The sequence below is a fragment of the Carassius gibelio genome, chromosome B8 (genome assembly GCF_023724105.1).
Source record: "Carassius gibelio isolate Cgi1373 ecotype wild population from Czech Republic chromosome B8, carGib1.2-hapl.c, whole genome shotgun sequence".
NCBI lineage: Eukaryota > Metazoa > Chordata > Actinopteri > Cypriniformes > Cyprinidae > Carassius > Carassius gibelio.
Genome location: NC_068403.1, coordinates 26,407,325 through 26,420,512, shown reverse-complemented (window position 1 = coordinate 26,420,512; position 13,188 = coordinate 26,407,325). Strand labels below are relative to the sequence as shown.

Sequence of the window (13,188 nt, the reverse complement as noted above, 5' to 3'; positions counted from 1 at the left end):
ATATATATATATATATATATATATATATATATATTATTATTATTATTTTTTTTTTTTTAACCTGTTATTTAAATTAGGGTTTTATGTTATATCTCATGCTGTTATATTAAGGTCAATTGTATTATTTTATTATCATGTTTGGTGCATTTTGTGTTTGTGGAAAAGCTACTTATGAATAACTTTGATTCATCACGTGGCTATCTCTTTATCGCCTGTGTTTTTAATTTTATTTTTATTATGTTATACTGGTAAAACACAAATTTCGCTATATTATTTAATGGTTAAACTGCTGTTCCTTCTCTCATCTGCTTTTCAACAAGAGCAGTTTGTCAAGGTCAGAAAGCAATTAATACATAATTAATTTGTAATTATTTGTTTGTTTGTTTTTATTACCATGAGTTAAGTTCTGTAAATAAAAAAATAGAAAAAAATATTAATTAGTAAATACATTTCTGGCAAACACAACTTCCGATTGTTTATTTTTTGCGGGTTTTTTTTTTTTTTTTTTTTTTTTTTTTTTTTTGCAGTGTTTTACTAGAGGTCTTTTTTTGAGGTAAAGGTCATCAAGTCTCATCATCTATGACTCATCATTTAAAATTTAACAGCAGTCACGGCAGTCTGAAATGCAATAATCAAAAAATCTGATCCATCAAAGACCAAACCAAAACCTGGTTTAAATCTTTTTTCTATCGTTTTTCTGTGTAACTAACTCCGTAGCAGGAAAATTAGCCAGATCTTCTGTAGTTGAACTTGATCCCCATGCTGTAACTGTAGTAAGTAGCAAGAGCAACCGGTGTGCTCTAAAACAACCTAAACCGGTGACCTTTGACCTCCTGACATTCCAAATATGCTATTCAAACACCAAAGAATAATAAACAAATCCAGGGTAATAAACCCCAGGTGGGGTATAGGTGCAGTAAGGGGACAGAGCAATGCCAATCCAAAAGCAGTGACAATACGCAACATCAAAATATAACAGTAAATAAAGAAATATTTTCAGCCGTCAGCAGCATTTAAAATTCCCGCTGGCTTCTCTCATGACGCCGTGTTGCACTGAATTTCACAATAGCTGAGGAAATGAATCATATAATTGGCTAGAAAAGCAAGAGTCAGTTTAAATGCGATCAAAAGTCTGTGTTTCTCAGGAGACGTAACAGAAAACATTTGTAAGGCTGTCCGGAGCTCATCTGACTGCTGCTGCGGACGGCCAACACCAGATACACTGAAACCGGAGTGCTTTGTATAGATATTGTGCCTGCTATTGTGTACATAAGTGTACATTGTGTGTATATATATACAATTATTTTCTCACGCATTATTTGCTTGAAATCCGAGTCATGGCCGTACTGCCTGTTTACATCATTCCCTCCGCAAAGCCGAAACAGTTGCCAGAGTTGTCACAACAACAAAATGTGCAGCGAGACGTGTGTGGAATTCCCTAAAAACCTCTAAAGCCAGAAAATGATTTCAATAATGCCAACATGAGGAACTTCAATTTGACTGACAGGCCGTCCTCGGGAAGAAAAGGCATTTGTTTCGAATAACTTATTTCCAATTAAAGCTTTAATTGACATCTTCAGAAACCTCAGAGACATTTGTGAATGGTCAGCTTAGGAGAGGACAAAAAAACCACACAGGCTGGTATTCTAACCGCTCATAAAACACTACTCCGAAACCGGATCTTCACTTTATGCGAGCTGAAGGATGTGGGTAGAGTCGACGGTGGAGAAAAAGAGTCAGAGCGAGAGAAAAAAGCAAATATCACAAGTCACAAAGTAGACTTGTGTGAGTTAAGCGCTGCCCTCTGCACCCCTCCAAACGCTCTAAATCACACAAATCCACTGAGATGCCCAGAGAAAAGGGCTCATTCAGGACAAAAAGCCGCCAAAATGTTTTTTTTTTATTATTTTGGTATGGTTTCATCCTCACTCACTACTGCAAATTATAAGCCTTATTCAAAAACATATTTGGGGGTGGGGGGCATTGAAAATGGTCTAAAAAATCAAATTACAATATTAAACTGTTCACTTACAGTCACAGACTTATATTAAAAAAATATATAATATATTATTATATTATATATATATATATATATATATTATTTTTATTTATTATTGTAGTCACAGACTGTCATTAAAAAAATGGCAAATATAAAAAGATACTATGGTATACGATAAAAAAAAAATATATATATATATATATATATATATATATATATATATATATATATATATATATATATATATATATATATATATTTTTTTTTTTTTTTTTTTTTTTTTTTTTTTCTTTTTTTCTTTTTTTTTTTATTGTATACCATAGTCATTTTGCTCTGTCTATCATTGTTCTCTTGATTTCAGATTTTATTATTTTTATATTTGCCATTTTTTTAATGACAGTCTGTGACTACGATAATAAAAAAATAAATTATATATATATATATATATATATATATATATATATATATATATATATATATATATATAGTTTCATAATATTATATAATATTTATTTTACTTATATATTTATATATAGCAAACAAGATTATATATAACAAACTAACGTTCTGCTGTACATATGTGTTACTGTAAGCCTTGGTTTGGGATAACAGTCATCAAGTTTAACTATTTAGAGAATCTAAACTTAGGCTAAGCTTAGGAGTTAAAAAATGTTAACTAAAATATAATTGCTTAATTTTGGTTCATAAATTATGGTTCCTACTCTGTGGAGAAAATGATAGGAATTGTACATAAAGTTTCGAACTGAACGAGGTCAGATCGAAAGGGTCAAAAGTTGCTTAAATATTTGTTTGAAGAGGCAGGTGCACTTCCTCCTGGAGCTGGTGTGCTCCTCCTCGACTCGGGCCGGGCCTCTGCAGAGCGTCCGAGCGCTGTGTGTCTTTGTGAGGGGGAGTTAATGATTATCTCCCGGCCGGACGAGGACTGTGGCACGCTGCCAGTACAGTGCAGCAACGTCCTCCTTCCCTTAGTAGACACTTCTAATCTGGTCAAAGCCTCTCCCCTGAGACCGTCCCATGATAATGTCATAGACACAGAGGCTATAATAGAGCAATTTGTTTACCTTCCGAAGCCTTGATCTCTCTCAAGCCCGCTCTATCTCTCTTGCTCTTTCACTGGAGCTCTGCGCTGCTGGAGTGGGATGAGAACATATCGATCGGTGCTCGGGTTTCAATAGAGCACCGCAAATTAAACGCAATGGAAAACAAATTTGTTTCGGGATTGTCACTCTGTTGTTGAGCTTAAACGTCCCAACTGAGATCCACTTAAGGGAATAGTTAACCCCGAAATGAGAAATCTTTCATGACTTACTCAGCCTTAGGTTCAGTCAAACATGTAGGAATTCATGTGTGATTTGAAACATTATTTCCTTAAAAAAAAAAAAAAAAATGTCCCTGTACTGCCATGTCATTTCTCTGCCATCCTATAAATATAAAATTCCAAATAGATAGATAGATAGATAGATAGATAGATAGATAGATAGATAGATAGATAGATAGATAGATAGATAGATAGATAGATAGATAGATAGATAGATAGATAGATAGATAGATAAACAGGCCCAACTGAAGTCATGTGATCCACGGCAAATCAAAACAGGTCTACCGTGTCTACTAGCGGCAACGCTAACTGACTAGCCCCTACATCTACAGTCTGAACAGCAGCGGACTTGATACAGACTCGCACCAACTCTCTTCAATCCCATCAACACCGTCGCCCCCACCAGCGCTCATTCCTGTTCCTGCTCTCATCTGCTTTTCAACAAGAGCAGTTTGTCAGGGTCAGAAAGCAATTCAAAACCTCTATTAATGAGTGAGAGAGAGAGAAAAGTGTGGTCCGAGCAGGAGGAGGAGGAGGAGGAGGAGGAGGCGAGGGGTGGGGTGCCTGCCATCAAAGCCGGCCAGAAAAGAAGGCCAGGTGGTTGTGGGAATCTCGGCTCTTTTAGCAGAGATGGAATCTTCAGCGTAATTAACAGGCTGGAATCGGGGCCTTCTGAAGCCAGGAGGACAACCCCTCGGAGGGGACAATTTGCACTTGTGCAAGAGCCGCTGAGGGACGGGGAGAAAGGAGAGGAAAAGGGAAACTATGGCATCTTTTATCGCCGAGACAAAGCGCCGCATCCTTTCAAAGGCCTGTGCTGGAGCTTCCAGAGCAGAGAAATAAAGAAGAAGAAAAACACAAGAGAGAGAAGGGGGTCGGAGCTGAAGAAGTGGACAGCAGTCGGAAAAGGGGCACCGGTGCCAACATGCGCTTCACAGAGAGAAAAGGGCCGGGGGAAGTAGCCCAGAGGGTGCGGGGGCCCGACATGTGGCCAACTTGTAGACCCTCCCAGAATTCAACAGCTCCTCTCGTTCACATTATTGCACAGAACCAGCAACAGGCCTCTAAACGGACCTAAAGGGGAGGCATGCACGCGTTTCCACGCCGCCTAATAGATCTGCCATAAAAATTGATTATTAACACATATTACAGTTTTTTCAACGGCTTAAACACATTTTCAAAACTTTAAACACAAATCCGAGAATTGCACACACAAAATGCAAAATGCCTCACATTTCTTGCAAAAAGCAGCACTGTGTTTAAAATATCACAAACACTAAAGCAAACTTTTGCAAATGCCTTTGCCATAATATTAATTCCTGTTAGATCTGTGTGCGTTACATAGAGAATTGAGTTCTGCTGTTTGAGTGCCAGCTTTCAGAAAGTGTGTAACAAGTAAAGATTTTGTGTAAGCAGTTAAAAAAAAAAAGAAGTAAAAACTGAAGCAAGCTTGACTGTGGCACAGATACAGATACTGAGGTAAAGAACAGGCTCACCTAAGATCTCCACCCCTTCATTCATTCAGTTCAGAGAGTTCACTGAAATGATCCAGGTCCAAAAATATTAAAACAATACACTGATTCTTTTAAAGTCTTCTTTTATGTTTCAGTGTACAAAATAATATGATCATATTGAGTTCCTGGTTTATTGGTGGTTTTTAGTTTGGTATTTAAAGCTTCAAAAGTAAACAACTTTAGATTATGAGCAGCATATAGCTTCATAAAGCACAGTTCCTAAACTCACAGACTGACAAAAAGCCATGTTCAGGTTTCCATTTGGTTTGGGATGCGTCAGACTCCAGTGTCAGATGGCAGACGGAGGCGGTGAAATATCCAGGGGTCAGATGCACGGCTGATAACGGCCCCTAGCCTGACTGCCGGAGATGGGGCGTCTGCCCAGCACAAAATGCCATTTGTTGTCCATCACTCAGACACTGCGAGTTTAGCGCCGGCGCTGCGCTGAAAGGCACATTCACACAAGCTCACACACTGGATGTTTTTGCAATTCAATATTTTCACACACAGCCTCATCATTACGCTGGAACCGGAGCCTCGCTGGAGAGAGCCTGCGCTTTCACGGACAGGCAAATCGCAGTTCGAGATTGAAGTTAATAGCCCATCTTGAAATGTTTTGCTGACTCCCTAAAAACCCCTTCTCAGCATTTCACTAACAATCTGACGAGGGCTTGAGTTTTTTCTTTTCTTCTTTTGACCGAAGGGAAAGCACCCATATGCCACACACTTTAAATCTAGCAGCCTATTGAAAGGTGACAGTAAAGATGAGATTGTGCAAATATCCTCTCAAAATGCATCTCAACTAAACCACATATTAAGAAAAAATACGTAAGAAAAAAAAAATAATTGTGTCATGTATAAAAGAGTTTTAGTACAATTTATTGAACAATCATTTATTTTAGGATCATTTACTAAATGAAGATTAATCACCCTTTAACGTACATAAAGTTTCACCTGTAAAAAGAAAAAAAGATCAAATGCTGTTCTTCGATTTTGTTGATCATTTATTGAATGTCAGTTTATTTTAGGATCGTTTATTGAATGAGCATGAAACTTACATGACTTGCAAGAAAGAGGCCAGATAAGTTGGTGTGTGTGTGTGTGTGTGTGTGTGTGTGTGTGTGTGTGTGTGCGTGTGTGTGTGTGTGTGTGTGTGTGTGTGTGCCAGTAATGATTTGTTTAGGATGTCGGCCTTAAAGTGGTTGAAGAAAATGGCGGCAGCTTGAGGTTTTATATATTTTTCCAGTAAGCCACACAGTAGTTAATGAAATTTAACACACCAATAGTGCCGCCTCTCTCGAGAGAGAGAGCGAGAGCTTCATAATCAGCGTGCCAACACTCTCGGTTTTTTATGAAAACAAATTGCTGCCAGGGAGATGGACTAATTGTGTTGCGACGCAGAGCAAAGAGAAACAACCGTTCATCTAATTAAGCCAATTTTCAGGGACAAAAAAAAATAGTTGAAGGGGCAGTAGGCAAGAGCATTCATCTGGGACACGCCGCACGATCCCACCCCTCACTCACGGACAAAGAAAAGTTAAGCATTAAGCAAATATAGGCTGAGAAAGTCACTGGATAATGACGGTTCAATTACGGTGGATCCCAGCATACCGCATCGTCCAATTATGAGAAATGATGATGGGCTAACCGAGGGCTTGGGAAACATCAAAGCAAATCTAAGCACTCTATATCTCTAAAGCAGAAAAAGACTCTACAACTGCCATTACAGCACGTCATAATGAGACAGAGCTGCCCATCTTCCCCCGTAATGACAAAAGATGGAGGACAGGAGATGAGTTCAAAAGATAAATGTGGAGGCCGGGCCCTTTGAAAATGCGCTCGCTGGGAAAGTTGAAAGTGAGCGGCGAGCAGTAATGCTCGGCTCGAGTGGCCCACCGGGGAATGACATCCACTCTCTTATCGCCAAAGGATGCAACATCAAGGTCTGGCCGAACAGCCCACGGTAGCTGTGCTGATGCATGGGAACTTCAGCGGGGAGTTACGTGTGTGTACAGCGGGGTGAACTTCCACCAGCCTAGCCTGCTTGGATATATGGGAAACGTGTTCGCTTCCAGGGAAGAATTATGTTGTGCATTGCCACAAGGGATTTAAAAAAAGGTGAAATTTCCCCTCCGAATTCTGAAAACAAATTCCTGCGGATGTTAATTTTATTGTATGTAAATAGACCCCCAATTATTATCATCCGCCATGTTGTTTTTATAAAACGAACTAACACAGCCGTGAGAAATTCTTCGACTTCGAGCTCAGCGTTTGTTGAATGTGGATCTCCCATCACGATATTAATTTGGCTCGCTGTTGAAACGTGGCACAGCTGGTTGCCTCGAAATGTTGGATGGAAACTTCCCTGGCGCTCCTTTCTGGGCAGGAGTTACGACACCAAGACATTTTACGGCCTAAAATTAGCAACCCTGAACACATGATGCAGGGTTAATTATTTCTCACAGTGCTTCCCGGTGGGTGTAGGAAGCTGTTTTTCCTTGTACAGTATCGACCAACTCCAGCAACAGCTTTCTGAACTCATAATGCTGAAGAAGTTTCAGTGTGTGTTTTTAGCCAGGAGTACTGCAGAGCTGAGACCAGTGCTTCTTTGCACATATACGAGAGAGTACTGTGTGTTAAGCAATGGATGCTGATTCTGAATCAGCATTTATTTAATGCTTACTTCAGAAAAGGTTATTCTTAGAATGCCTTAATCATTGAATGGGTTCATGTTGTTGAAAACACATGCAGAAAGTGTTTGGTTTTTTTTTCTGACAGATGCCACTGACTTGACTGACTTGCCATTGATATGTATATACACACACACACAAGAAACAACCCAAAAACATTTATATAACCCAGTTATCTGGGTCAAAATAAACAATATTTGTCCAGCATTGGGTTGCCAAATAACCCAGCATTTTTATACTGTACATTGGCTGTACACATGAATGAATTATTGAATTTGGTTAAATTTAAAAATATATATTATAATAAATTTAGTATATTTTACATGCATTTAGATGCATTGTATATTTACTATCATTTTAGCAATTATTTAAAAATATATTAATTGCAAACAGACCAAATTTTGTGTCTCGATACAAAACCTCAAATATGTGCAAATATTTTCACCAATTTAATTATTCAAAATAAATGACTACTTTAGCGTTCAGTGGCTGCTATAAGGCAACACTCTTAGCAAGAAAGAATAATGGGCTACACTTCACTCAAACACCTTAAAAAACAGCAGAGCATTTGCTTCTACGGCCAAGGAGTTGCAGACAGCCTGGGCTGTAACATGATAAGCACGTCTCTCTCGCAGACATGGCTTTAACAGTTCTGTAATGGCTGTCTTTTCCCGCTCTGCTCCACAGCATGCTGCTCTTATGCATCCACTTTTTCTTAAGAAAAATCATGAAAAAAATGCATTATGCTGGGAGGAAACGCAGAAAGACACTAAAGTTTTTTTAATGTATGCACATGACTGCCAAAGCATGGTCATAAAAGTGACTTTTCCTACAATTGGGTGAACGAAAAAGGAAAGAGAGAGAAAAAAAGGTGTGCGGTTCCAGTGCGGCAGAGAACAGCTGAAACAGTGTTTGGACACACGCGGAAAAGGCCCTCCCATGAGCGAGTCACTGTGATGTCATAAAGAGGTGCCACAAGCGAACAACAACAGCGCAGTACAGTGCAAAAAAAAAAAAAAAAAAGACTAAGCAGAATGAATGACGTGTGACAAATGTGAGCAAGGTTGAGTTCGAGCTGCCTCGCTTTTGGGAAGCACAAGCCGATTGGGCTCAGGTGGGCAGGGGCTCGCTCTCGATGGGAAACTGTGCCAGCTCTGCCTGCGCTCCATAAGCCACCCATCAACCTTTCCTCTTGCTCAAGATTGGGGTTAACTAAGCAGGCCGGCTGGTCAAAGGCTGCCCTACAGGCTCCCGTTGAGGACGAATGTGTGTACGCATGCATTCTGTGTGCAGCTTTACGTGCCAGGATTATAACATTATCAAATACAAATTCAGACTGGTTTCATTATGGTTAATGTCAGTCAGTCAGTGATGAAACAAAGACATGCTAGCCTGTGTGTGTGTGTGTGTGTGTGTTGTGTTGTGTGTCATGCATTGCACACGCCATCATTAAATGATTTTCTCAGTTCTTCCTACGGCTTTTAACAAGAGCTTCTTATCAAAGACAAACTTACATCTCATAGATTATGTGTGAGGACTTCTACGTCTCTAATGGCTCACGCACCATTAGTCTGTACACCAGCTCTCATGTGTGAAAGCATATTGTGCACATACACATTCTGCGTGAAGCTAAATGTCAGCCATTTTGCCAGTAAAAGCCCAGTTTTGAGTGCTGACAGGCTGTGTCTTCCATAGTTGCTTTACAGTGTTATGGCTTGATTTTATTACTTGTGTCAAAACAACATAAGCTGCACAAGACCCTTTTGATTTGTTATCCATTGCTATTTTATTTCTATGTGCAACTCTCTCTCTCTCTCTCTCTCTCTCTCTCTCTCTTCAAAGACAGCATCATAATGTGAACAGGGAAAATTAAAGCCCACATTCAAGTGCAAGAGACGAAGAAATTGCCCTGAAATAAAGAACCTGAGAATAATAATGTACACAGGGGTTTAAAACACAGGTTTCAAATCTGTACATAAATAAACACCATCGTGCAAAAATTCAAGACATCTCTGTTGCAGTTTATATCTGTCACTTCACTGTGAATTCAAATTAATAATTCTCAGTGTTTTTCAGTGACGTCATTAACTGAATGTATACGTTGTCACGCAGCGCATACTCTGGAAACCAGAAAAAAATGTCCTTCGACACGGGTTTTTTTATTTTTATTTTTGTTTTATTTATTTTTTTGTGCCTCATTTGAGTCCATTTTTGTTTAGCCACTCAACCCCAACTGGTTTCAACATAATTAATTGTTTCCAATAATATTACAAATATAAAACCTACATTTCACGCTCCTTTTTTCACCCCTTAGAATTACACTTTTACATTCAAAATATGACTATGCTACTAAAATTGCAAAACGGTTACTAATGGTTAAAATAAACCTACAGATAGAGAGAAAGAGAGAGAGAGAGAGAGAGAGAGAGAGAGAGAGAGAGGAGGGAGGCTGTGTTAGGCGAACACACGCTTACCTGGCGCCAGAACAAACCGCTTTCTCTCCGAAACTCAACTTAAACTTTAAATCTTATGATAGTATATTAAAGACAGAGCTTTAACTAAGTGACTCGATGGTTATAAATAAGCCACAAAATATTAGTTTTCAATCAGAAAGAATTAAACCCTCATCGAGAAACGAATAAAGGGCCTAACATTATGAATCCGGCTCCTGTAACCTGCGTTCAGGGCCACAGCAGAAGAGCCAGCCGACTGGAAGACGACATTCAAATCTTATAATATTGTCTAATTAAACACAATTATAGTTATGAATGCTTTGATGTAAGAAAAATAATTAAAAGTAGTGACCGACTGTGCCTCATAATAATAATAAATAAATAAAAAGTTAGGATATTTAAGACGCTTCTCGGACATACCTGACATTTCTTTGGTAGGTTAATTACGAAACGGCAAACTGTTGAGCGAAGAGAATTATAATAATAAAAATATAAATAATAATAATAATTATTATTATTATACATTTGAAAATTGTGTATATTGTATAATTTGCATTTTAAAATTAGCTTCACATATTTTAAGAAGAATATAAGAAAAAAAACATAACATGTATAATTTTAAAGAATCATTTTAGTAATGTTTTTTTTTTCTAAAATAATAATAATAATAATCATAATAATACACAAATTGTTCTAGCATCTGTATACGCTCTCCATCATTTAAATTCAAATGAATTCAGCTCAATATGAAACAGTTTATTAAATCTCCATGCATTCGTGAGCAACTGAATTTATTGTGAACACGGGAACCCGTGGACTTTAATAAACACCTGAACTCAAAGATATAAGAGACAGATTGAATGCAGGCATAAAGTAAATATGTCAAATAGAAATCTGGGAAAGCAGAGCACTGTGTTGTTCAAAACAATTAGATGAAACAATTTATAGGCTACGTGAAATAAATAAAAGTAGAGAATAGGCTACATCAGTTGTTTTTAATGAGCGCTTGTGTTTTAAGAATTGCATTCAGGCCTTTCACACTCTCCAACACAATAAATGCCTTTACATGAAAATAAAAGAAAGTCTGATGTATATGCTTTGGACATTCGCGAGAGCTGTCGTGCGTGTCTCTGTACTGACCTCCAACACAAAACTGAATTTATATTGACTGACCAACAACAAAAAGACGAAAAACGACAGTCTGACCTGTTAATAGCGATTCTCGCAAGTCATCGCGAGCTACAGAAGTGTGCTTGAGAAAATATCGAGGCCCACTTTTCTGTCTCAAAACAAACTGAGTAGGCTGTGCGTTCTCCCGGCAATTTGAATCAACAGGTCACGGGCCCACGCGTGATTTAATGCATATCTTCAGATAGCTACTAAAATGACTTGATATTTTATACGTGTTGCATCTAACATAAGGCCAATGAAACACATAGGTTGAGCATTATGAATACTGTGCACTGTTCCATCGGTTTCACACACCTCTAGTTTAAGCTATCTTCAGCTAAAAAAAAAAAATTAATTAATTTGGATAAATCATTTTCTTCTGGAAGCAGATATTAAAACATCCTATAGCTCGATATTTACTTCGTTACAATTGCCCGTAAATTGGCTACTTAAAATGGTTAGGCTGTGTAGCAATTTAATACACAACAATAAAAAAAGAAGCCTTTTCTAATGAATCGCACGAGCGATGACTGTGCCCACACTGCTGTGAATAATCGCATGCAAAAGTTTCACGGACACTTAATATAAGAAAATAGTTGGAGTGCAAAATCCTACCTATAACAAACAAGTCGGAATACAAATGGAAGGCAAACAAACAAACAATAAACAAAGACATCATGCAGAGTCCAGGGGAGATTTACACACTTTCCCTCGCCTTCGAAAGAGTCCAGAAAATAGCAGACTCTATTTCCTTCAATAGACGCGTATGCATTATTGATTTGCCATTCGCAGACCGAGCCGCAACAGACCCCAGAGAACAACTGCAAGCTCCTAATTTAAGATTATCGGAAGAATTGTCCATTTTGCGTGATATTCCTTCTTCTGTGGCATTCAGCGGACAGACAGAAAGCTCTGGAGAGCTGCAGACTCTCTCTGTGCGTCCTGGGGTCCATGAGCAGTGCTACAGCGCCCACTATTTCAACAAGCAGGAATATGATTTCACAAGACCTGGAACCACTCAATAAAAAAAGTTACTATCCCTTTCGACAACTCTTCGCTAACTTTCCTGTAACAATTCTCTACGGTTTCTCGACTTCGCTAAAACAAGAGAGTGCAACAACGCGGCGTGGAAACGCGCTCCTGACCGTCTCAGCCCAAGCACCATCACATCTACAAGAAACTTCTGAACAAGCACACCACGGCAGCATCTGGTCTAAAGGCTGGACGCGCGGATCACGGAGAGTTTGGGCGATTTCGATGCATTTGAGAGCTGAAAAACACACGCACCGGACAAAGACGCGCTCTCAGCAGGAACTGATCAATGAAAATGACACTTTGGTGATGTGCGCGAGGGTTCAAAGCACCGGGAGCGAAAGAAGCGCAAGAAGGACCTACTTTTGGCCAGTTTTCTCGCCCTCGCCTTGGATCTCATCTTGTCGGCTTGTAGATTCCTCGCGTCCTCCTTGAGCTCAGAAGCAGCAGCAGCGCTATCTTCATCTCACGAGCATTGTCAGTTTGGACACCTTCGCACATGCGCACAGGCCATTCAATCTGACACCCTCGTCAGGGCCAAAAAACTTTCCAATGTATTCATCATCATCACTTTTTTTGTCCTATCGTGTCTCCTTTAGATCACTTATCTCTTTCCCTCCTCCTCCTCTCGCTCCGCAACATCTCGGATCTCCCCCCACCTCCCCTTCTTGAGCACTTGAGGAGGAAGAAGTGCTATTTTCCAGGGACCTGCGGAATCCGGCACGACGCTGGACACTGGATCCTGGATGGGGTCAAGGTCGCAGCCCTCAAACGCAAGGTGATCGCGAACATTTCATACACCCGAGCAATGAGCGACGATTTTAACGCGCGAAAACCTACTGTTCAAAAAAAAAAAAAAAAAAAAAAAAAAAAAAAAAAGTGCAATTGTGCAAAGCGTATTCCTTTGCTAAATAAATTATCATTATTAATAATAATATTATATAATTATTACTCAGGTCGGTCACACCTAGAAAATCAAATTAAATGGATG

At 39.0% G+C, this 13,188-nt stretch overlaps 1 protein-coding gene across 9 annotated transcripts in view; it reads right to left on the bottom strand.

The window, feature by feature from the left end:
• The window catches only part of prdm16 (PR domain containing 16), a 211,896-nt gene extending 199,189 nt beyond the window's left edge, over positions 1–12,707 (bottom strand). For all 9 annotated transcript variants that reach the window (XM_052563006.1, XM_052563008.1, XM_052562999.1 and 6 more), the window contains exon 1: positions 12,561–12,707. In XM_052563006.1, the coding sequence (XP_052418966.1) occupies positions 12,561–12,597 (37 nt within the window). In that variant the 5' untranslated portion in view covers positions 12,598–12,707. The remainder of the gene's footprint in view (positions 1–12,560) is intronic.
• Positions 12,708–13,188: the final 481 nt, after the last annotated feature.